General features: G+C 48.2%; 9 protein-coding genes across 9 annotated transcripts; 3 read left to right on the top strand and 6 right to left on the bottom strand.

Annotated features, from left to right (window-relative positions):
• Positions 1-871: 871 nt before the first annotated feature.
• On the top strand, positions 872-3,062 carry BC939DRAFT_425712 (Biopterin-dependent aromatic amino acid hydroxylase-domain-containing protein). The gene is made up of 4 exons (XM_051553161.1): positions 872-1,241; positions 1,408-1,559; positions 1,689-1,863; positions 1,963-3,062. Exons 1-4 carry the CDS (start codon positions 1,078-1,080, stop codon positions 2,813-2,815), a joined length of 1,344 nt encoding a protein of 447 aa, XP_051410442.1. The 5' UTR covers positions 872-1,077; the 3' UTR covers positions 2,816-3,062.
• A 1,030-nt stretch (positions 3,063-4,092) lies between these two features.
• BC939DRAFT_218831 (uncharacterized protein) lies at positions 4,093-5,449 on the top strand. The gene is made up of 2 exons (XM_051550762.1): positions 4,093-4,641; positions 4,752-5,449. The coding sequence occupies exons 1-2, from the start codon at positions 4,192-4,194 to the stop codon at positions 5,235-5,237; spliced, it is 936 nt and encodes a 311-aa protein (XP_051410443.1). The 5' UTR covers positions 4,093-4,191; the 3' UTR covers positions 5,238-5,449.
• Positions 5,450-7,873: 2,424 nt separating this feature from the next.
• BC939DRAFT_478731 (uncharacterized protein) lies at positions 7,874-8,191 on the bottom strand (the record flags this gene model as incomplete). The annotated part of the gene is made up of 1 exon (XM_051558791.1): positions 7,874-8,191. The coding sequence occupies one exon, from the start codon at positions 8,189-8,191 to the stop codon at positions 7,874-7,876; it is 318 nt and encodes a 105-aa protein (XP_051410444.1).
• A 6,148-nt stretch (positions 8,192-14,339) lies between these two features.
• BC939DRAFT_218928 (uncharacterized protein) lies at positions 14,340-15,273 on the bottom strand. Its single transcript, XM_051550763.1, has 2 exons — positions 14,960-15,273; positions 14,340-14,880 (listed from the first exon to the last, which is right to left on the bottom strand). Exons 1-2 carry the CDS (start codon positions 15,044-15,046, stop codon positions 14,527-14,529), a joined length of 441 nt encoding a protein of 146 aa, XP_051410445.1. The 5' UTR covers positions 15,047-15,273; the 3' UTR covers positions 14,340-14,526.
• Positions 15,274-15,473: 200 nt separating this feature from the next.
• On the bottom strand, positions 15,474-16,155 carry BC939DRAFT_478732 (uncharacterized protein; the record flags this gene model as incomplete). The annotated part of the gene is given in 3 exon segments (XM_051558792.1): positions 15,474-15,520; positions 15,536-15,602; positions 15,688-16,155. The coding sequence occupies 3 exon segments, from the start codon at positions 16,153-16,155 to the stop codon at positions 15,474-15,476; spliced, it is 582 nt and encodes a 193-aa protein (XP_051410446.1).
• Positions 16,156-16,600: 445 nt separating this feature from the next.
• On the bottom strand, positions 16,601-17,863 carry BC939DRAFT_494448 (uncharacterized protein). The gene is made up of 2 exons (XM_051559602.1): positions 16,895-17,863; positions 16,601-16,705 (listed from the first exon to the last, which is right to left on the bottom strand). Exons 1-2 carry the CDS (start codon positions 17,414-17,416, stop codon positions 16,607-16,609), a joined length of 621 nt encoding a protein of 206 aa, XP_051410447.1. The 5' UTR covers positions 17,417-17,863; the 3' UTR covers positions 16,601-16,606.
• A 489-nt stretch (positions 17,864-18,352) lies between these two features.
• On the bottom strand, positions 18,353-19,539 carry BC939DRAFT_494449 (uncharacterized protein; the record flags this gene model as incomplete). The annotated part of the gene is made up of 3 exons (XM_051559603.1): positions 18,353-18,694; positions 18,777-18,814; positions 19,374-19,539. The coding sequence occupies 3 exons, from the start codon at positions 19,537-19,539 to the stop codon at positions 18,353-18,355; spliced, it is 546 nt and encodes a 181-aa protein (XP_051410448.1).
• Positions 19,540-21,494: 1,955 nt separating this feature from the next.
• On the bottom strand, positions 21,495-21,990 carry BC939DRAFT_218988 (uncharacterized protein). Its single transcript, XM_051550765.1, has one exon. It carries the CDS (start codon positions 21,867-21,869, stop codon positions 21,570-21,572), a length of 300 nt encoding a protein of 99 aa, XP_051410449.1. The 5' UTR covers positions 21,870-21,990; the 3' UTR covers positions 21,495-21,569.
• A 324-nt stretch (positions 21,991-22,314) lies between these two features.
• Positions 22,315-23,071, top strand: BC939DRAFT_218971 (uncharacterized protein). Its single transcript, XM_051550764.1, has one exon. It carries the CDS (start codon positions 22,475-22,477, stop codon positions 22,925-22,927), a length of 453 nt encoding a protein of 150 aa, XP_051410450.1. The 5' UTR covers positions 22,315-22,474; the 3' UTR covers positions 22,928-23,071.
• Positions 23,072-23,472: the final 401 nt, after the last annotated feature.

A 23,472-nucleotide genomic window follows, 5' to 3' on the forward strand; every position in this document is an offset into this window, starting at 1 on the left:
CGGATGCTCCTCTGTCCTGTGCGCTGTTATTTGGTTATGTGCATGAGAGCATGAGTTCACACAGAAAGGCGCACAGCAGTAGGGCATGGAGCCAGAGGAATGTGAAGAGTGGGGCGATTTTGATTTAACGCCACCAACAAGAATGTACGTATTTGGACAGAGTTCCTGCGTGGTTAGCCTATTTGTGGATGTCTAGTCCATGTTGGAACCTAGTAATTACAGGTTCCTGTATGATTCGTCGTACGTGGCACAAAGATGTCTAATCCATGCTGGCACCAATTGACAGTACATCAACATGGGCAATCGTCGGGCGAACCTAGAAAGACATTTCTACCGATCCAGCTATGCTGCACATAAATACAACATGATGGACCACAACAATTGGTCACTCTCTCCTCTTGCACAGCTATGGAGGCACCGCATCAAACAGGAACTGTCTATGAGGTATGCCGTTTCGCTTTTCCCCTTCCTTTGCTTAAGAATGGATAGGCAGATTCTCCCATTGTCCGGTGCATCCCCTTGCTTTGCATTCTATTGCACTTATCTGATCTGCTCCCTTAGCTCCTTAGCCTTTGCTACTTCCTGTTCCTCCCCTGAGGAGCCGCTTTTCCCCACGCTCTGGTACAGAGGGAACACAATAGAAAAAAGTTTTCCCTTGATTTTGTTGTTTGCTGCTGCGATGATGTCGCCGGTGGTTGCACAGGAAAAGAGACAGGGGCAGTTTTGTCAATAGGCGTAAATTATGAAGCAGTTGTCTGCCGCCCAATGAACAGCAGCATCCAAACGACAAAAGGGCTGAAAAGACATCGGGCCAATCACAGCGCTGCTTCGTTGGGCCACATCGACACAACAACAAAAACTACCCGTGGGAAATCAAGTCGGAATTCCGTACATGTCTGGACTTCAACGTGGTGCCACGGAGCAGTTCTTTCCCTCTCTCGCTCTCTCCTTTCCTTCTCCTCTTTCTTCTCTTCCCTCTCTTTCTTCTTCTCCTTCCTCTTCTTCTTTCTCATCGCTATCTTTCTCTCTCTCTCTTCCCTCCACCACCACTAACTGCAAACAAGCAAACAAGCAACCATGTCTGCCACTGCTGCTGCCACCCACCTGCACAAGTGCACCGACGCTACCGTCACCCCGGTCAAGACCACCATTCACTTCTCCATCACGGACAAGGTCGGTGCCCTCGACGACTGTCTCGCTGCCATCAAGGCCATGCACATCTCCCTCACCCGCATCGAGTCGTAAGTCTTGTAGTTGTCTCCTTATATTTTCTACCGACACAGTATACCGATCTTTGTTCCCTGTCTGTTACCGCAATCTTGTACCGGATCAAGTATAGTAGCAGCGCTCTGTTTGGTCCCAACAATTGACAATCTTCCTCTCTACTCATCACTATTCATTTATTAGGCGCCCAAGCAAGACTGCCGACTGGGACTATGACTTCTTTGTGGACTTCAACGCTGTCGATGCTGATCAGGTCCGCCAGGTCGCAAAGTCCCTCGAGCCCCTTGCCAAGCATGTGCACATTGTCGGCACTGGCGGTGGCGCCGGTGGTTCTGGTAGGAGACAATGACACTATTGGTGTTCAAACTGCGCTGCGCTCAACTCTTTTGCCCCACAGATTTTTATATTTGCCGTTTTTGGGAATGAAATGTTGACCAGGCTATTTTATCATTTCAAATATGCAGTTGACCTGCCTGAGTCGGTCCCTTGGTTCCCTCGCAAGATGATCGACCTCGACACCTTTGCTGACAAGGTCCTTGAGATGGGTGAAGAGCTCGATTCTGACCACCCCGGCGCCAAGGATGCTGCCTATCGTGCTCGCCGTGCCGAAATTACCAAGATCGCCAAGACCTACAAGACGTACGTCGTTGTTGCTTCGACGTCTTTTACTTTTTTCGTCACTAAATCATACCCCATGCTTACATGATTGACCATTCACTTTTTATCTGCAATCAATAGTGGCCAGCCCATCCCCAATGTCGACTACACCAACGTCGAGGTCGAGACCTGGGCTGCTGTCTTTGAGAAGCTTACGACCATGTTCCCCTCGCATGCCTGCAGGGAGCATCAGCACGTCTTCCCTCTGTTGATCCAGAACTGCGGATATGGTCCCCACCAGATCCCCCAGCTCGAGGTTGTTTCCAAGTTCTTGAAGGACTGCACCGGTTTTACTCTGCGCCCCGTCATGGGTCTTTTGACCAGCCGTGACTTCTTGAACGGCCTTGCCTTCCGTGTTTTCCACTCGACTCAGTATATCCGCCACCACTCCAAGCCTTTGTACACCCCTGAACCTGATGTCTGCCACGAACTCCTCGGTCATGTCCCCCTATTTGCCAACCCCGACTTTGCTGATTTTTCGCAGGAGATTGGTCTTGCGTCCCTTGGAGCAAGCGATGAGGATATTGAGCGTCTGGCCACGATCTACTGGTTCACTGTCGAGTTCGGAATCTGCCGTCAGGGTGATCATGTCCGCGCCTATGGTGCTGGTTTGCTGTCGTCGTTTGGTGAGCTTGAGTACTGTTTGAGCGACAAGCCCGAGATTCGTCCCTTTGAGCCCGCCAAGGTTGCCCAGCAAAAGTACCCGATTACCGAATACCAGCCTGTTTACTTTGTTGCCGAGTCGTTCAAGGATGCCCAGATGAGAGTCCGTGAGTTCGCGAATTCCTTGAACCGTCCCTTCTCTGTCCGTTACAATGCTTATACTGAGAGTATTGAGATCTTAGACTCGAAGGAGAAGGTCATTCGCTATGCGCAGGGCATCAAGACCGACATGTTGACGCTTGTCGATGCCCTGGAGAAGCTGGCATCTTAAAGTAGCTCCAGCGGAGATGATTGAAATGGTCAACAAGTGACAACAATCCGATCTTACTCAGGAACTTGAAAACACTGCCAATGTGATTGTTCTTTCGCCTTTTTGTTATGCAAATGAAGTCGATCAAATAAACAGTGCTCCGTCCATCATCCTCATTTGCCGTTCGTCATGTCACTAGTATCTGCGGTTTGTATATAACAAATGCTGCCTGCTCATTCTGCACAAGAACGATTGACCAGCGGCCACGTCTTCGCGAGAATAAAGTTTTGAGGACAAACGCGTTTATTGATGCGGATGCTGTATTGAAGGTCCGAGAGGTTTCTGTCTATTATCTGTGGTGTCTTGACAGGATCTACACAGGGTTATGTGTAACATCGACCATTATGTCCTCGAGAAAGACTGAGCCCTCGTCTTGTGGGAAAGCCAAAATAGGAACCTGGCCTTGGATTTGAGCAGGAACTTGCGGCTGGTTGGCCAGGTCCATCGCAGAGTCATGTGCCTGGATCACCATCAGGTTTAGATGTTGCTGTTGCAGCTGTCGCTGCAGTTGCAGCTGCAGGATCTGCAACACAAGGCGAAGATTGGTTGAGGGAGACATGGTGGGAGTGGAAGGCGGGATCTGTGTAGGATGGCACCAAAGGTGTACTGCAGAGAAATGGCGTTGTCTTGGGTGGTTTGCGATTGGAATGAGGGTCTTGAAGAAGGAAGAAAAAAAAAAAAAAGAAAGAAAAAAAGAGGGATCGCTCATGAGTTAAATACGCGATCAAAAAGTCGGCAAAGCGACGCGGCTCGACCAGCACGCAATAATAATTACAGTATTTCTAGATTGCAGCCATCATAGTATTGGGGAGTACATGTGCCGTCGTAAATATGGCCCATGCTTACTCCGCCATGAGACGAGAGTTGGACACACTCGAGAGCAGACGCAGAACTGCAATTTCAGTAAATGCAACAACAGGATGGACTGGAGGCGGTGCAAACACTGAAGGTAAAGGGCCACAAATCCGACAGGCGCTCACATACGACCGCAATTTCGAACACTCAAATCGACAGCCGAATAAACACTGGACTGTAAAAGGGCCACAAATCCGACAGCAGAGAAGGGCAAAGCGCCGCAATTTCGACAGCCGAATAAACACTGGGCCACAAATCCGACAGGCCCATGGTTTTCATACACGGGATCACTCAAATCGACAGCCGAGTAAACACTGGACTGTAAAAGGGCCACAAATCCGACAGCGCCGATGGTATGTTCTCTCCCCCCGTGCATTCAAGGAGGGATATAAATTCCGGGCTTCGCCTCGCCCTCTTGGCCCACTCATCCCCACTTCCTCTCGCTCTATATCATCTCCACCTTTTCACTGCAAAAGCACTGAATGAGAACACCTTCGCCTTTCGCTTTCGCCCCAAGCACACCCCAAATGCGTCCAGATACCACCTCTCTATCCACGGACAGCTTACAGCGACCTCAAGTGAATCCTCAAGGACAAGACCAGGGCAGTAGCAACTGGCCCTATGGAGCCATCCATCCTCGATCTCAGGCACTCCAGCCTGCCAGCACCTTATCCGGTAGCATTGGATACACGACTCCCTCCTACGTAGGTCTGCGAGCCTCCGACACCACCTCCCTCGACACACTCGGTGACTGGGAGCTCCAGACTGCAATTGAAGACCACCGCCGACAGCTGCTGAGCCTGCAGAGGCTTCAGCACCAGAGGAACACCCAAAGAACTATGGAGCAACAGGGTTCGCTGACATCCACTCCAACTCTAACCCTACCTGGGCCTTTGCTTGCGGAAACACATCTGATGGACACAGTACTCACAGTATGTACATAATTGACGCTGTATGACTTGTATATCCTCGTATCCAGGCAGATATAGCTAGACTGATATCTCCATTTAAGAATCCTTCATATGCACGAACTGCTTCCCAGGCCTCATTTTCTACTTCCCACCAGCAGCATCTCTGGTCTCGCTCTAGCCACTTGCCTACAGAGACTGCCGCCGATACAGTCCCAGAGAAAGATTTTCACTTTTGGCTACAAAGACATAATGAAACGGAGGAGCAGATGGGTCAATCACAAACGCAGCAGCAGATACAGCATACACGAGTAGCGCTTGAGACTTCATCCTCCACATCCCAGGAGGAAGCACTTGGCTCTACACTTGAATTGCCGACCAGTGCTTCTGGCAACCATGTGCTGTTCCTGGATCGACTGCCTGCAAGTCCCTCCAACGGACCAATTTTAGAGGCCCAAAGTCACCAGCTGCATTCATACCGCGAAGAAGTGGATATGCTGTATAAGGCGCATCTACGCCAACAACAAGGACCCTCTCAGCACCGTTATCAGCAGCAGAGAAACCGACCACAGGAAGGACAACAGGTAGGGACTACTTTGTTGATACAGGTAATATGCTAGATGGATGCGCCGCTCAGTTTACAGCATACGCTCAGTCTAATCTAGGCTTCTGAAATATCCACATCCGTGCAGGCAGTGGAGGCATTGGACCGTTCAACTCAGAAGCGGCTTCCCTCTGTACCACTTGCAAGCGACCACAAACGAGCTGCCTCCGAGACTTCCTTTTCCGATCCTCGCGAGCAATCCTCTGACTCCGCCATTAAACCTCGCGAGGTGAAACGGCCAAGGGCAGCCCTCTCGGTGCAGCTAAAGCTCGACATCATCAAATACCGCGAGAAAAACCCATCCGTATCCATCTCTGCGCTTAGTCGACACTTCGACGTGAAGCGCCCCACTATCCACGACGTATTCAAGAACAAGGACAAGATCGAGGGCTATGCATACGACGAGTCGCATCCCTCCTCAGCTCTAAAGAAGATACGCATGTCAAGACGCCCACTCGATGAATTGGAACGGATTCTCGAAGGTCGGATTAAATGGTGGCAGGAAGATGGTACTCCAGTGTCAGACAGGAAGATCACAGCGCAGGCATTGAACATTTACAGGTATACATCGGATATGCTCCTTGAGCCACAGCCGCCTTGCCAGTTCACATCAGGATGGCTCAAGAGATTCAAAAAGCAACGCGGCGTCAAGACATCGCCTGCCTGCATCAAGGATGAAGATATTGCACGGCACTGTCCAGAACTGCAGGACGCTCTTAAGGACTACAGTCTGGACAATGTCTACTTCGTCGGTGCAACAACCCTGTTTTTGTGCCCGGCGCGAGCAAGCGAAATAGGAGTTCGCAGCCCACCTGGTACGGAGGACGACATGGACACTTGGATTGCGGATGTTTTGCTATGCTGCAACGCAACCGGGTCGGACAGGCGAGAGTTGCATGGTGTAGGTGAGTCAGAAGGAGGGCTGCAGCTGTGGAAAGAAATGCTATCCAGGCAAGAGCAAGCGCGTTCTGCACACTAACACAGTACTTCTATTACTGAGGAATTCAGTTAGGGACTTGGACGATTGGTATCATTTCGAGGGTGATGGTCTGTTTGCGGACGCGCCCCCTACCAATCCAGGAGGGGAGTATCCGCTTAAGGACTTCACCACATTGTGGCTGAACAGATTTGATGCCTCGCTTGACCGTCCTGTCCTGCTGCTGGCGGAGAGCAACTTCTATTGGAACTACATAGCTGGCGAGGACGAGTTTCATTGGGGGTATATCCGAATCGAAAATTGCCGCGGACCATTTGAAGCGTCGGTCCCAATAGCTGTCGGACTGGCCAAGGAGTTCATGGCGTACTACCACATCCTCCTATTCGACGCATGGAAAAAGGCTGCCTCGACCCCCCATGAAGCCCCCATCGAGAGACGAACGCTTCAGTGGCATGTACGACTCCTTAGGAAAACATGGGATGGAATACACAGAACCACACTAGAAACCTGCTCTCGTCCCTTTTTGGCGATGGTCTATCCAGACCGAGGACCTGGCTTTCCCTCCAAGCGCCATCGCCAGCGGAATTCGCTATTTCTGGATGAAGGCGATAGTCAAGGATGCGCACTGGGTTCCACACTGAAGAGGATGTTTCCGAAGATAACAGACATGACCTTGAATTACTACCTCGACCAAGACTGGGAAGTGAGCCCAAGCATGCACTGGTGAATTTTTTTAATCTCTGAAAAAAAAGTAAAAGACTCCCAACCCTGGAAGATAATCAATATGCGTCCGTTTGGGATCCTTCTCCAAGATCAAAAGGCACCGACCTCTTGTTGACAACCATCGCTAGTGAACACCAATTGGCCTGGTCGCAATATCATAGAACACGCTTGCGTAGACCTGGCAGACTCTCTTGGTCCACACAAAGACGGTAGCTGATATCGCTACGGCAGTTATTACAGTCCAGAATCCTTTGAGTATCCCCTGAAGTGCAGTACGCCTCGACCGTTTATTTTTAAGAGCTACAGGACCTCCAAACTGCTGCCAAACAACACAAAGAGATTTCACCGCCTCATCGGCCATTCCTCATTTACCAAGTACTATTAGCATTGGCAATAGAAAGTCCATTGTTGCGCTTGGGAGATGAATGAGAATAATAGTGGTCCACACATAGTTCAAATCCAGACCATCGATCGTCTTGCTGTCGTAGCTCGGCAGGTCAGGCAACAATAACAAGGATGTTGATGTATAGGCAATCAATAATAAATACTCTCTTGTATACAAGCCCGCGACAATGACCGTAGTTCTATTCAGCCCGGCTTCCGCAAAGCCAATAGGTTGGAAGCCGCTTGTAAGGATTTGTTTTTGCACAAGGAGGCCTCAATGCTGTTAAATTAAAAGGGTGCTGCAGCTTGTGAAATAGCACTAGATTCGGTCAGTAATAAGCTGGATCCATGACAAACTGAGGAGAACCCGAGACGAACAAGCATTTGAAAGACGGCACTCAGTTTCGAAAGGCTCTCATTACCAAGGTAGATCATGAGCGGCAAACCATAGGTGGGAAGGTAGACTGAGTATCTTACTTCAAAGTAAAGACTTGAGGGCAAGCGTGTATATTGATGGGGATACTGTATTGGAGGCCTGAGAGCTTTCTGTACTCCTAAAACAAGAGCGGAAGGGATGTTGCCCATTATCTGTGGTACCTTGACAAGATCTACACAGGGTTATGTGTAACGTCGACCATTATGTCCTCGAGAAAGACTGAGCCCTCGTTTTGTGGTGGAGCCAGAATAGGAACGTGGACTTGGATTTGAGCAGGAACTTGAGTAGGAACTTGAGTAGGAACTTGAGTAGGAACTTGAACAGGGACTTGAGCAGGGACTTGAGCAGGAACTTGCGGCTGACTGGCCAGGTCCATCGCAGAGTCATGTGCCTGGATCACCATCAGGTTTAGACGTTGCTGTTGCAGCTGTCGCTGCAGTTGCAGCTGCAGGATCTGCAACACAAGGCGAAGATTGGTTGAGGGAGACATGGTTGGAGTGGGAGACGGGATCTGTGTAGGATATAAAGTGTCAAAGGTGTATTGCAGAGGAATGGCGTTGCGTTGGGTGGTTTGCGATTGGAATGAGGTCTTGAAGGAGAAAAAATAAAACAAAATGAGAAAAGATAGAGGTTAAATACGCAGAAGGGTGGTTAGGATGGTTGGTAGAGCGACAGAGGACCGACTCAGCAACACTAATCATATATTATTTACGTGTAATAAATCACAGATGGCGATATATGGCAAGTTCACGGCTTACCAATACAGACCGCATTGAAAGGGCAGGGGGGAGGGAGAAGGGAGAGTGAGCTTGCTTCTGTCGCTGATCCATGCTTTTCGCTCCTTAGAATTCTAGCTGGAGTCCTAATATAGGCCATGGGCTATACTTGTAGACTATGTTCATGTTCATGTAGGTCTACAAATTCCATGTTGCGCATTTCAACGGTCTACTGCCTGTGCAACTTAAAGTCAAAAAAGGGATACCAAAAACGGCTTCCAGGCGAGGACTCGACAGTAGAGTCCTCGCCAAGGAGTACATTCTTCCCAAGCTCATGAACGCCTTCGTTTGCTATGAACCATCCCTAGCATAACCATGGGTCTCGGCCTACAAATCAAATTGGCTGTCCACTTTCCCTTTTGAACTAGTTATGGTTAGGCAGTACATCTCAAATGTGGTGGAGGTAGGATTCGGTCTGAAGTATTCAATTCAGTTGAAAAAAATTATATAGCTCTCCATCACCATCAACCAACCTCCCAACAACCACCATGCCCACCGCCAGACACGGTATTCAAGCAAGCCATCCTCAATTATATTAGCATGTGCAATACCGGAGGTCCTTCTAAGTCGGTTCTTGAGTCTGCCATGAAAACAATCGGAGACGAGAGATTCAGGGACGTTTTCATGTAGTACAAGGAGAATGATTTTGTTGAGGAAGACGAGCTTGAACATGGATTATTGATTTTCTCAAAGGCTAAACAAGGAGAAGATTGCTTTTGATCTCCGTTCTCGCGCCGTTACCACTCTTCAAAAATACTCAAAGTTGGAATCAAGTCCACCAAAAAAGAATCTGAACGACGCAAAAAGGGTCTTTCAGCAGATAGGCTGATAAGCTTCGATTGCTGGAGGATTGTCGCCTATATATTTTTTTTTCAATTGGATTGAATACTTCAGACCGAATCCTACCTCCACCACATTCTGTACTGTATCGGGTGGCGCTTCCAAAAATTTCTCAAATTTCCTGCGCTGAGTACAACGTGCGGCGAGCCAGTACATTGGGTTTGACATATGGTGGTGGTCAGTACATTGGGAATTTCCGTCCCAGTACAATTTTTTATGAACTCTAAATCGTATGGTCGAGTTTCATTGGCCAAATGGTCATGACATTCACCACATGCCGCCCTTGCTTGCAGCTTGCTCTCTTTCTCTCATTCTTCCTCTCTGCCTGTCCGTCTGCTCACAGCAACAACCTCCAGCCCAGTCAATACTCACTTACAAATCACCAACTGCTCCACACCTGCGGCTGCTCCCCCTCCTCCTCCCATTCCACCTCCCTCATTGAACTATCCTCCACCCTCCACCCCTCATGTCAGCACTCAGCTCTCTTGCCTCAGAAAAAAGAAAGCGACCAAGGAGCCGCGCTGATGCCCAGTCGACCGAGAAGCAACCTACAAAAAAGCATTCGAGGAGGATCAAGGAACTCATTCACTTGGACGGTTCGTGATCGAACAATCAGGGGGTAGAGAGTTAGAGAGTAGGGCTTTGCACTAAACAAGAGTGCTTGCCCTGCTATCTCAGGCACCATTGTCATAGACTTGCACGCTTATACCCTCCTCATTAATCCACTCTGTGTCAATGTAGTCATTGCGGATAACCCAGCATTACTGGATATGACCGACGAGCCATTACATGGAGAAGTTGAATCATACTCAGATTACGACTCGGACTCGGATGAGGAGTCGATTAATGAATCGATCAATGGCGGGTCAGCGCGAAGGCTCTCGATTCAGGAAACAGCCGAGGATGAAAACGTGGATGTCGACGAGGCCAAGCTTAATACTCATGGTATGAATGCTGTCATTGTGGAATCCAACCCAGTGAAAGGCACCGAAGGCTCTTGCTCGTAATAATCAACTATCTATTCCTAGTCAAGTTTGAAGCGATTTTACAATACCTAATAGCCCCACCGGATCTTTACCAAACTGAAGGCGGCATGGCAGGGGACCATGGTGAATCGACGGACAGCGAGATCATGAGAGAAGCCCTCGCTTTGCAGACCTCGAACCTGAGCGTTAACACCAAGAACCAATACAAGACGCACTTGAGAAAGTTCTTAGTAAATGACGACAGCAACATACGTCGCTGGCGAGCAGACATGGCTGCGATGGAGCTGATTCAATAACCAAGTTTTGTCGCTTCTCTATCTCTTAGAAATTTTGCAGCAATCTTCCTCTCGGCAATATCAACGGAGACAGCGGAAGGGCTCACATCTACGATGTTTCCGAGGTGAAGGTGCTTCGATTCTTCAAGGAGGTCATGTTCAAGTCAACCACCAAGAAGTACTTCAGTATGAACCAGAGCAGAGACGTTCGGACACCGTATATGTTCAAATCGACCACTACAAAGGACCACATACCGACTTTGGCACAAGGTATGCACAAAAGAAAGGAATTTCGTGACGCTCGCACTCTCAGGCCATTAACTGTTTACATGGTGGCCTTCCTTTCATACATATGACATATGGAACAGTCCTGCATGATATCAAACCGGATGCGAAAGGGCGGAAGGTGCTGAGCGTCCCCTGTGGCCGTCAGACCATGGAGAATGCGCTGAAGGCACTTTGCTATCTCCAGGATAGACAGAGCAAACGTCCGATACGCCCGAACGAGGAGCCCGAGCTTCGTAAATCGTCACTCATCAATAACGCCATCGACAAGTACTCTAACGACCTTGTAGTTGGCATCCTTGTGAACCACAAGGATCTTTCAGCTGAGTGCGAGATCCGAAATGCCTATACCGTCGCTCAGCACATCAAGTGTCTGTTGTACACATGGGCCCAGCCCATTACGATCCTGTCACCCTGGGCGAGGGAACATCTGGCCTTGGCAATTCGGCATAGCATGATTCTACGCAATGAGGACCTCTGTCATTTGAATCTCGTGGACTGCTTCATGATACAGGTCGAAAACCGAGACAGAGGATCGCAGTCAGCGTTGGCGCTCGTCTGTGCAATGCATCGCGGCAAGACCAATCGAAGCGGCCATACGCAGTACGGGTGCGCTCTAAGGCATAGCGACGTTCGCCGCTGTAGCATTGGCGCCTTTGCCTTTTACCTGTTTGATCGCTTCCATGTACGTTGAAACAGACCTTGCACGATATACCATAGTTCTTATTCCTACCTGACTAAAAGACTTAATTATGATAGAACAAGGAGGAGCCTCCGCCAGACATCAGCGACCCGGATTTCAAGGAGATCAAGGTTTTGCAAGGAACAAAAGGAACCCATGCTAGCCGTTTAGCGCCATTGTCGTATTCGGCAAGTCGCGAAACAACATTGAAGACGTTTGAGACTCAGGAACTGGAGTGCGTTCATCTCACACACTCTGGACGTCACAGCGGAACGATTGAGGCCCAGAAGCTGGGTATTCGAGCTGAGGATATCAAGCTTGGAGGCCGGTGGGTGCGTGGCAATGGCAGGATGGACCAGCACTACATGTCCAACATCCCTATCAGGTTCGCGTTTGGTATGGCGGGCTTTCGGGAAGGAAAACCCTTTCATCTCAAGAGGAACGAGGTATCGCCGCCGGTGGAGCTGCAGGAGATGATCTTCCCATTCGTCGAGACTGCATTCGGTGAACCAGGGTCTGAAGCCAACAAGAGATGAAGGAGGAATGTCTTGATGAGATGAATGAGAGGGATGAGGATCAGCCCGACCAACTTCAAAATGTCTTGCCCCTGGATCCATCACCGTCTGAGCCAGGTAGTGCTCCTATCCATAAGGCGCACGCTGATATGAGCAAGAAACGTTTCTTCAAGATGGTCCTCCGCCTGCGACGAGTCATACTGCAGGACGCCGTGGCGTATATGCACACACATAGCAGCGCCAAGTCACCGCTTCTGGAGCATAGCCTGTTCAAATCGGAGTTGTTTCTCAAGTTCAAGGATGACCTGGCGGTTGTACTGGACCGAGAGGATGCTACCCTGCCGCCTGACCTTCCACCCATTATGGTTGAAGCTATAACGGATCAACGACAGCAGTATTCTGGCCATTACCAAGCTCTCAATGATAAGTTTCGACAAGTCCAACTTCAGTCTCAACAACAGAGGACTCAAGAGGAATCATTTCGCCTTTGGATGGCATCTCAAATGCAGCAAATGCAGCAGTATCTTTCAAGTCAACTGGCGCAGCTCTCAGTTCAAGTGCAGCAATCGAATGCCTGTGCCTGTCGTCATCCTCCGAATAGGCCCACCCCACCTTTTACTTGTTGTGCCTATGGTCCTTATGATTATGGTGAGCAGGTGCAGCAACACACAGCTTTTTACCAGGAGACATCAAGAGTGCCATGGCTTGGACCTACGATAACGATGCCGCTTCTGCAACCTACTAGTTCTGGGGCACTTATACCACCTGTAGCGCCAATTACAGTACCGATTCGACCGTCTGCTTGGGTACCGCCGCCAGCACAACCACAAGCACGACCGCAGGCACAACCAACACTAGCCCCTCATCGATCCGAAAGTGTGGCTGATGTCTCCGCTCAGGAAGTAGAATCTGAAGAACCAGGGTTCACTGTGAGCAAGAGGCCCAGGAACGCAAGGGAGATCTGGGATGAGCGTCAAAGCTTTGCAAAGTTTCAGGAGGAATATGAGCGACGAAAGGGAAGGCGCCCGAAGTTGGCTGAGAAAGACCGAAAGGCGCTCAACAATAGGTTGCGGATCGTGAAGGAAATTGAGTTCCGTGCGAAGCAAGCGCAAGCCAGGGATAGCAGTCTTAGCCTCGATGCGGCGATAGAAGGTGCGATGAAGAGCCTTGATGGTATGAGGATGAGCTGCAATATGCTTTACAAATATTACCAAGAGGAGGCGCTGAAGCGAGCGGAAGCTGTTTGAAAAGGTCTATGTAATTATATTAATTATATGTATAATAAAAAATGTGCTTCTAACTGCGGTTGTAAGTGTGTAAGTGTGTAAGTGTGTATATGGTGAGTGGGAGAGAAGCATAGAGACGGATGGAAAGGCAGATGGAGAGAAGGATGAATAACTAAGAAGCGCGATCCATTCATCCATCCCACCCAGATGTGCCTGATCTTGATCTCTCGCCCACATCCGTTCAGGGTCCTAAGGTTACCCAATACTTTTCACTTTTTGTGTCCCTTCCAGATTTCCTCAGCTTTTCCGACTCTGGCACATATCAGCCATTCGCAGTGTTTGAATCCAAGAGCGCACAGGAATTTTCATATGAACCTCTGTATTTTAAACTAATGATACCGACAGAGGCCTTTGAACGTTCCAGGTATTGATTGTTACGGTTAATATCAGTGGTTGTGTCTTATGCTTTTTGATGGAAGTGTCACGCTTATGCTAACTCACCGTTATTGAAATATGTGGTCCCGGTTTTGAGAGGATGAGCTATAAGGAATTTTACGAGACCTTCCATCATATCGATAAGTTTCTTGATTGCAGGAAAAGGAAAACTCAGCGAAGAAATGGGAGAAGTGCAGATGTTACGACTGAACGTAGCAGGTGTAAAAACATGCAGCAAAGAATGGTGTGTCGAAGAAACCAGAATGCTATCGTTGTTGCACGTACTACCTGATGTGATAAACTTTGCGGATACTTTTATGCATTTACTTATGCTTTATTGGTCGACACGAAAGGAAGTAACTGAGTGGTTAGCCCTCATACCGAGTACGCATCGCTCAGAGACCTTGCACTTGCAAAATTGGGGCGGGAATATATAACAATTAGCGTCAGGACTGTTGTCAGACTGACAAGTTACAGATGATGTAAAGAATGAGGTGAAAGATAGATAATAATACAAGACAAACGCTTAGTATTAGAATTTGAATGACTGCAAAAACATATTAGCTAGTAGAATTTATTATTCGGGTTGGAGGTCTTGCCCTCCGTGAATAAAAGGCTCAGGTCATTACCGTGTATGGTCTTCGATTATGCTATCAGCTATGTGGCATGAGTAATGCTCAAAAGCAACAGTTTTTATTTTTTTCTCTGTATGTACGATGGTTCTGAAAGATCTCTGCTATTAGCCGTTTGCGTTGGATTCTCTTGCTTTTATATGATGAACGTTCCTGCTACAAATGTTTGTCTACTAGCGGAGAAATGTTGTTTTATCCAAGACAATTGGATGAATATCGTTGTGAACTTTTGTGTGGTAGGCGGCAGATGTCCAGCTTTCAAGTCGCTGCTGTGCAACTTCTGTCCAATCGTCACCCTCGAGCCCCAAATATACCGGGTCTGATTGTAAACTGTCGATCTCCCAAACGTGGCCTTTGTAGGGCATTATGAGAACGATGTGATTGTCAGAAGATGTTTGGAGAGTATTGTCGCAACCATTATCGTTATCGCCGTTGATGATTGCAGTAGGTTTGTCAGTGCAGGGTTGAACGCTACGCAATATGTGTTGATGGAGGCATTGAAGAAGAAGATTTTTCTGAAGAGAACCCTACGTTATTGAAGATGAAAAAAATTATGTTAGAAATGAGTCCTCTTTAATGAGATAAGATGCCGGAATGCTGATTTACCGGCGTAATATCTGATTGAATGTCGTTCAATATGCTCTGCGTTGTGCTTGAGGGGTTTTTGTTAGCAACATAGTTGAACAATGCCATAGAGCAACAAGGTCCTGAAGTCAACTGTAATTGATATATGTAGAAACCAGGAGATTAGGTAGAGAACGCCTGATGATCAACAACTGATATTGATGTACGAGTGTTGATTATCACCTGTTGAAAGTTGATTGGTTTTATCGCCTCTCTCGGTGGTGGCATTGGTTTTGTCGGATCAGAGAACCGTCGTATTTTGTTGTCTGTGTCATACTCTGGTTCATCATATGTGTTGTCCAAGTAAAGGTAGTCGTCGCAGTATGTTTTGTACATCAAACGTCTCGTTTGTAGGCTGTTTCGGTAGCAAAGTAGATAGGCCTTGTGTGTTTGCCTCTTGACTGAATGCTGATTAGAATGGACAACGATCTTGTCCAGGAGTTTGTACGGTTCGTTAAGGTATGTGAACCATGGATTGACAAAGTCTATTGGGAGATTAGACAATTATTGATTTCATGGGGTAAAGGTTCATGATCAATGCAACTAAAAATGATTTACCTGGGTCATATAGAGCATCGTCCCATATAGGTCTTGCAGGATCGACCTCGGTATGATGCACTGTACGCTGTTCGTTTGAATAGTATATTGGATCAGTGTATTGAGTTATTAACATTATTTCAAGCACTCATTGTGAAATGGTATAGACATACCACATTGGGAATCGAATCTTGTGCAAGGTCAATCGCGCCGAATCTCTGATGAATGCCTGAGCGAACAAGGCACGCAAAACGTTTGACTAATGCTTGAAGTCCCTTTTCTGGTAGCTCTCGTTGTTTCACATGAGTTGCGATGCCATGTTGTAGAATGGTGTCGCAGTCTGCTGTGGTCCAGTATGGGGTGATGTCAGCGATGGCAGTTTGGATCCGGCCTTCCTTCAATAGCTCCATGACCGATAGTAGTTTGTTGAATCCTTCTTCTTCATTGTCGAGCTGAACTGGTTGACCACCACTGATATGGCTTAACAGAAGGGATTTTGCATAGTCGCGAAGATGAGCCGTCTTATTTTCCAGGAACTTGTTAGGTGAATAGGTGCTATGGTCAGTGCACTGATGTTTAAATCCGTACTTTGAGATGCAAAGTTGAGTGAGGTTGATTATTTTTTTGATGTAGGGATACATATTTGGGATGTCGTTGTCGATATACGCTGGTCTAAGATGGTTTTCGAGAATTTGTGGTAAGTTTGGGACACACCCGTACGTTTTGTTCAGGAAACGTTTAAAGGAATTGTCTCGTTGTTCTAAAGTTGGCTTCTTTCTCATCTCGAGTATTGATCTCCATGTTTGTTCTGCAGCTATTGAAATGGTTGTATTGTTGTCCTTGATACTGCATTCCTTTTTTTGACGTTTGGCTTGTCTGCTGTTGATGGAATTGTTTGGGTCGACCGAGCGCTGCCGCTTTTTAAGAGTCATTGTTAATGGATGGTGGTTTTGAACGGTTATAAAATGCAGTGGCAATGTCAAAGGGTGAGGGAGTGAATAGATGATTTGAAATGGAAAAAGGGCGTGGGTCTGGTCACGTGAAGAAGATCTCAGCATCGCAAATGATATACAAAATATATTTTATCGCAAATCATATACAGTTTTGTAGATGACTTCCATTTTTGTCCAGGAGTATGAGATCAAAGACAACCTCAGCAGGTGCAAACGGTCTGATCAGGTGGAAGTGAATCTAGGGTGGAAAGGGACCTTATTCGTATGAATGCTGCTGTCTAGTTCTACGCGTGGATGGAGTTTATAGATACTGGCTGGATAGATAGCAACAGTGTTCTAGAAAGTCGTAGAAAGATGGGCGAAGCACTGATGACATCATAATCCACTTAACCGAGCATAAACCTATTGCAGCAGGGTAGGTGATTACCATGCTAATATATGTTCCAGTGGGGCAGTAGTCCTGCAGTTGTGGTAGTTGCTGTTGATCGGATTGGACACTTGTTGCCGGTTCATCTTGACGCTGTTTTTGTTGCATTTTCTGCTCCTTTTCCATCTTCTCTTGTATGGCGTGACTGCTGACAGTTCCAGGCGCTTTCTCGACATCGCTGCGCTCAAGAACTTGTCGCAACTTCAATTGGACAAAGCAAGGGTACATGCTGCCGTTGATCTTGACAAAAAATATGACGTCGGGTCCGGAGACATGAGGTGCTGGGAAATAGAATGGAGGGATATCCTGATCGCCCTGCTTGGAGTTGTGCTCGACGTGCGCCTTCATAAAATTCTGTGTCGTGATGTTTCTGTGCGATATGGCGAGTTTTGGTTGCTGTTCGTCGTATCCAACAATCGTCACATCCCCGACGAGCTGCTCGGGAAGAGAATTCTTGGTCAACAAAGGCCACGAGGACAGCGGTCGACTTCTAAACGTCTCAACAAAGACAGGTGGTATCATCGTTTCCTACATGTTTCCGTGTACTGAAGCGTTGTTGGAGTGTAGCATCGTCCGTTCCGCTGCAGATATGAGTGATGGATCCTTTTCCCGAAAATAATTGTGGGTGGCCTTCAGGGCAAACGACTCATCGAGAACTGCTCTTGCTGCACCTCCGAAGATCTTGATGCGACCGAACGCTGCTTCCATCAATTGCATTTCATTTTTAAGCACAGTCTCAGACGCGTCCAGTAAACAGTTGCGGAAAAGAAAGAGACCAAGAGCTTCTCTGATGGAGGAGCATGAGGCGAAAAGCTCGGAATGCTCGGAGATCTTGCTTTTTAAGCTACAAAGAGTGTCGTAAATAGAATGGGGATTATTTAGCAGATTACTTCCATTTGTGGATCTTAGAAGCCGATGTGGTAACGAATGATGCGTTTGGGTAAGAGAAGTAATATATGATAGTATGGAAGACAATTTGTTCTTCATGGCCGCTGACCGTTGCAAGAACTTACTCGGCGTCAGTAGTCTGAAAAATCTGTCACGTCATCTATGTTGTGTCAGCCAGTTTATTGCATTCTGCGATTTAGTCTACGAAAACAGCACTATATCGCAAGCAGAGGAAAATTCTTGAGCTTCTCATACAAGCCCAGCTGCTCGAGGGCAGGCAGGATGTTCGCGTCGAGTGCCATGATACCACCTGTTGGATCTACTGGCGATATTCACGGGGATGTTTTCCTTCCAAGGATATTTCTCGCTTTCATATCTTCCAAACGCCGATTCCACCTAGTTGAGTACAAACCTGTTATTTTCTAGATCTTGATATGAGATGAATCCAGCAGTCCTCTCGCGGCCTCTCGCAATATTTTCACTCCGTACCGGAGCTTGCACGCACCATCGAAGCTGTTCGACGTCTGGAACTCTGCCATGGTCCTCTTCGAAAGTTGAGTCCTCTTTCGATCAGAATGCAGTTTGCAGTCGTGTAGCTGCCATCATTGAAGACACGACACCACACTGTGCGATTGGCTGGCCTGTCACGAGAGATCGACCCTGGCACGTCTCCAGGAAAAAGCGCCACTCGAACTTGCTCCAGACGACGCGGTCCCTGTGCACCTTCGAATTGACGAACTTGCGCCACCTCTGCTCCCACTCCGCGGTCCAGGGCTTTTTCTCCTTCTCGGCATCGAATCCGTCTCGTAGCTCCTCAATGATATGATCCGTCCACTGGACCCCATCCTCCCACCCTTGCTCAATATTCTTCAGATATTGAATGCGTTGATCAACGGTTCGATCCATGAAAAGCTATTATCGATGGGAAGCAACATACACGCTAGTTGCTTGAACGTAAATACCGGAGCTACTTCACTTTCCGCACGGCACTTACCAGTTCGAAAAGTGCGAAGCGGCCACCAGGACCTAGTCCTCTGCTCCATACATGAGAGCCTCTCCTTGATCAAACATCGTCCGATCGACAGAGAATTTTCTTCTAGGACAGTTGATCACGGTGAGTGAAAGCTGTGTGCCTGTCCAGAAGCACACGGGACTTGCTTCCCTAGCCATGTTGCGCAGGAAAAACACTTCCCGAGAGGCATACATCGCTGGCCCTGAAGAGAAGCCTTGCACAGCCATTGTCATGACCGTGCCGAGCGCTGAGTCCGGGAAGCAAACTGGGCTTGATCCTTGTGGTCACTGATCCATTTCGAGAACTTGAGTATCTATCGGGTTGGCGTGGGCTTTAGAATTGCAGTCCTTCGTGCATGCATGGCAGTATGCGTAGAACTTGATAGGGATGTTGGCCGACTGTCCCCTCACGAGTCTCCCGTTTGTCCGATTCAGCTTTATGGAGCAATCCGCGCAGAAGGTGTTTTTAGCGCAAGCTGATATTTAGCTGTCAGGGGCGAGCTGCTGGAGCAGGCCTGGAAGCAGGTCTCCTTCAATCTGATACGCTCGTCTGGCCGCATCCTCGTGCTATCATTTATACCATCGACCTTTTTGTCAGCCACATCCTTTCGGCAGAACAGCACTCTGGGGCTCCCGTGCATAGGTAGTGCCGTGTCAAGCCTGTCTTTGACCACGCATTTACTGCAGAGGCCACTATCGTGAAAGTACAACCGACCACGCGAGTCTCGAAGAGCCACGTTCTCCATGTCATCAAAGCTGTACATCCGTCTCCATCGCAGAGTTTCCCTTGGCGGAGCATCGAGTCGATCTTATATTCGTGACTGATGACATGCTTGTAGTTGCTCTCTTGCATCGTGCTGAATAGAGAAAAGTCGTCAAGCCATGCCAAAGGCATTGCAGGCTTGCCTTCGACCTATCCATTGCAAGGACTGTACTGCATAACCATCTTCTCCTTGTCCAGCGTCGTCAAGTGTTCTAGAAATTTAGCTCCTTTGCATACTTGTACCATGCCATTTGCTAGATAGGAGCCCTCGGGAAAGAGCATATCCTCGGCATGAAGCAGGGCAGGACACCTTCAACCAAAGACTCTTTATGCAGGACGGTTATCGTGAATGCTATCAAACGGGAGATTGGTATTAATATACCATGTGCCCTTTCTATGCATTAAAGTTGCTGCTGGACGTTCTATTACCGTTCGGAGCTTCGGCGATCGGTGAAGGAGGCGGAACGCCACTATACCTGGTCTCAGTGGCGTCGTCCCCTGAGTTAGACTCCTGCGGTGTGCTGCTTTGTTGATGGCTCTTGACGTGCTTCCCGATGTCCTCTTTCTAGAATAGGGTCGACCGCAGCCTGGGCGCGAGCATTTGTATGCTCTGTGCGAGCTTAAATGGATTTCAAGGGCGGCTTTGTCGGTAAACACCTGACGGCAGTCCTCGATCCGACATAGATGTTTGGAATGCTGTTGCCTCATATGGGTCGTGAGGCATCCTTGTGTGAGGTAGGTATTACTGCAGTTCTCTTCGATGCAGTCAAATTGCCGCCGAGATTCTGCATGTGCGGTACGTATATGCCTTTGTAAGGCGCACTTTGTAGCATAAGACTTCGGACAGGTCGCCTCGCTGCATGGGATTCTTTCCTTCGGCATCCTGAAGTCGACAGAGTTGTATATGAGCGTAGAAGGGTTGAGATACGAATAGCAGAAAAGGTAAGAGGAATATTTGATTATTAAAGAGAGAGAGAGAGAGACGAAATAGCGCCAGAAAGAAGTAAAGGAATGTGAGGAGAAAAGGAGGAAAGGAGGAAGGGCAGAGTTTATCTCGATTGTTAAGAATTGCAAATTGGTGGCAAATTTGCCTGCTTTTCCTCATGGCAAAGCAGCATTCGTCTCTAAATTTATTGATGCCAAAACTGGCTGGAACAATTAAGCTTGAAGCAAAGCTTACGCGCATGCTAAAGCCTCCACCGAAAGTCTTCCAAAAGTGTTTGCTGGCGGAATATAGCGAGGCTAAAGGGAGGACTGAGGGTGAACTGGCAACGATCAATTTTTATTTCACCGGTTGAGTTCTCCGCATAGGTTTCCTCGACGGGCTTGATCCTTCCAAGCTGTAATCATGACCTCGGTATTGTTAATTGCGGTTTCCCATTCTTTTGGATTCCCAGTCTTGATAATTCCCTCGATCGCTGTGACGATTGGGCGGAATCGACCGGTAAGCCTTTCGTGTAGTATGTCGACCGCAGCCGGAGGGATTAGAGTGTCCATCATTCTTTTCGGCTCGTCATCTGGTAGTTTCTCCTTCATCCGATCGATATAGGACTGCACCGAATCTGGACCGGTCCGCCCTAGAAACTCGACATGCGGAAAGATGTTCGAGCTATATTCCTTGACGCCGTCGCCGCTGCTCAGCGCCCAATGGAGAGTTTGGATGCTCAATCCTGTCCCGCAGCAGATGATAGTAAGCTCTCCTCGACCACCAAGACTTCGAAACCCATTCAACACGGGGACAACATCGGACGTAGATCATCTTGTGTTGATGATGACACAAATGACGTATTACCCCGATCGCTGAGAATCTGGGCTTCGTCCACGACCAGTCGTAATTTGGTGTTTGCTGAGAAATTGGGATAGTTGCGGGCAGCAAGACTCTCTTGTACTGAGAGGAACCCATCTCGAACCACGCCAATCAGCACCAATTTGGAATGCACACGTTCATGCAGCTTTTTCAAAAAGGACCCTGAAAAGCTTTGAGAAGATGTCCTGGAACATTTGAGGTCAGACTTAGAGTACGGCCCAACTTGCGCTCGAAAACATTTGGCGGCAATTGGGGATCTGCAGACAGTATGTGAGGACCAGGAGTCGGGAGAAGAAGAGCACAAGGGTTGCGTTCCTTGCGAAGACAGTGTTGAGTCTAGGATCTTGTTCCTCCAAGGTTTTTTTGTCAATTAACTCAGTAAGGTGGCTGAGGTCGTCTGATCCAGGATCGTTCTTTGACGCGTTGAAGTAGAATCCCCACTGTAGACAGAGCAGCTCAATCATGGACCGAGTCTTGCCGCATCCACTATGGATATCAGGAAGCATAAGTTAGACCAGGGAAGAGCAATAATATAGATAGGTACAGTAACTATTCAAAGCTATGCGTTGCAATGAGAACCTAACCTGACGCCGAATACTGGAAGATCTTGTGCTTGCACGCCTTCCAGCTTGCTCAACAGAATAGAATGTTCGACTGAAGCCGCTCAGGAACAGGATCGCCCGCGCTTGACGGAGGATCTGGTAGATCCAAAAAAAGAAGATTGGGGCCTACATCCTGTGTATCGACGATGCACGCCTCGCGACCTTCGGAAGGCCACACACCTGACGTAGTGACTGGCAACTTGAACTCTCCTCGAACGTACGTGTCGAGAAATAGACAAGCAGGGAATCCAGGGGCGAAGAACCGGTCTGCGATTTTTTTGATGTCCGAACGAAGGTCGCCTAGTTCATGAGGAAGAAGAGGGCATGAGCACAAGATTGTTCGTTACGACGGAAACTAAAAGCGACATTATTGCGATGCACTTACCCGACAGCGGCGTGCTAGGACGAGAATCATCCGAGGGATGGCCGGGGAGCGGAGTAGATGCCCGAGCAAGGACAGGTGCATGGATTATGTCGGAGCAGTAAAGAGTGTGAAATAAGGTTAGCACATGGACAAGCTCATGCGCGCGGTCAATGAAAGCAAAAGCGCGACGACATTACCTGGCGGGGGTCGCTGGACGATGATGTGGATTGTTTTCTTCGCGGCTTTTCTTCAAAGACATCAGAAATGTCGTCTGTTGGTTCGAGTTCCGGTGCTGTCTCGTATTCTTTCAGGACTATCGGCTTGTGCTTGTTGGCCGGACAAGTGGGATCGAGACGCGCCAAAGGGTGAGCATGTCTGCATCGACATCGGCGAAGGCGTTTTTTTTTCGTTTTTGATTTTATCTTTAAGCTGGCCGAAGGTCTTGGTAGACTCAATCTCGACAGGGATTGTGGTCGATTCACCGTCCACCACACAGCACAGTATCAGTTCGTTGACTGGCATGGTGTCATGTAGCATGAAGAATGATGTGACGAGTGAAAAGGTAGAAAGGATGACGAGGGTGAAAATGGGTGGATGAAGGATGTCAAAGGGAAGAACAAAGGCGTTGTGGAGACAATAAATGGGAAGATGGAAAGAAGAGCGTGGGAACGGTGACAATGGCGATGAAAGACAGGGAACGAAAGTAGAAGAAAGGAAGAGATGAAAAATTGTGAGAGTGATGACAGACAAAAAAAACAGGGCGGGATGGTGGTGGCAGAAGCTCTGAACCCAGCCACCTCGTCTGTGCAATTCTTGCTGACGAGGGGCTGAGACAAAATCTCCCCTCTACTATGGGGTCTCCCTTCCCGTCGTACTTTCTTTTTTGGACGAGATTCCTTTTTGGGAAGAAGGCTGCAGTGGCCTCAGACCAACGTGCTCCTCGCTTCCTCTCCGCTCCTTCGCTCCTTCACGTCTTCCATAAAGTCGTCTCTTACATCGAATCCACCCTGCTTCACTCTCAAATTAGGCGTCAACATGTCAAATAAAAGGCAGCTCAGGTACAGATGCGCATCTCAAGCACGTATTCATTTCCTGGCACGCGTTCATCAGCAGCATCCGAGCATCCGAGCATCCGAGCATCTG

This window comes from Gamsiella multidivaricata (assembly GCF_025024155.1).
Source record: "Gamsiella multidivaricata strain RSA 2152 chromosome Unknown BC939scaffold_49, whole genome shotgun sequence".
NCBI lineage: Eukaryota > Fungi > Mortierellomycota > Mortierellomycetes > Mortierellales > Mortierellaceae > Gamsiella > Gamsiella multidivaricata.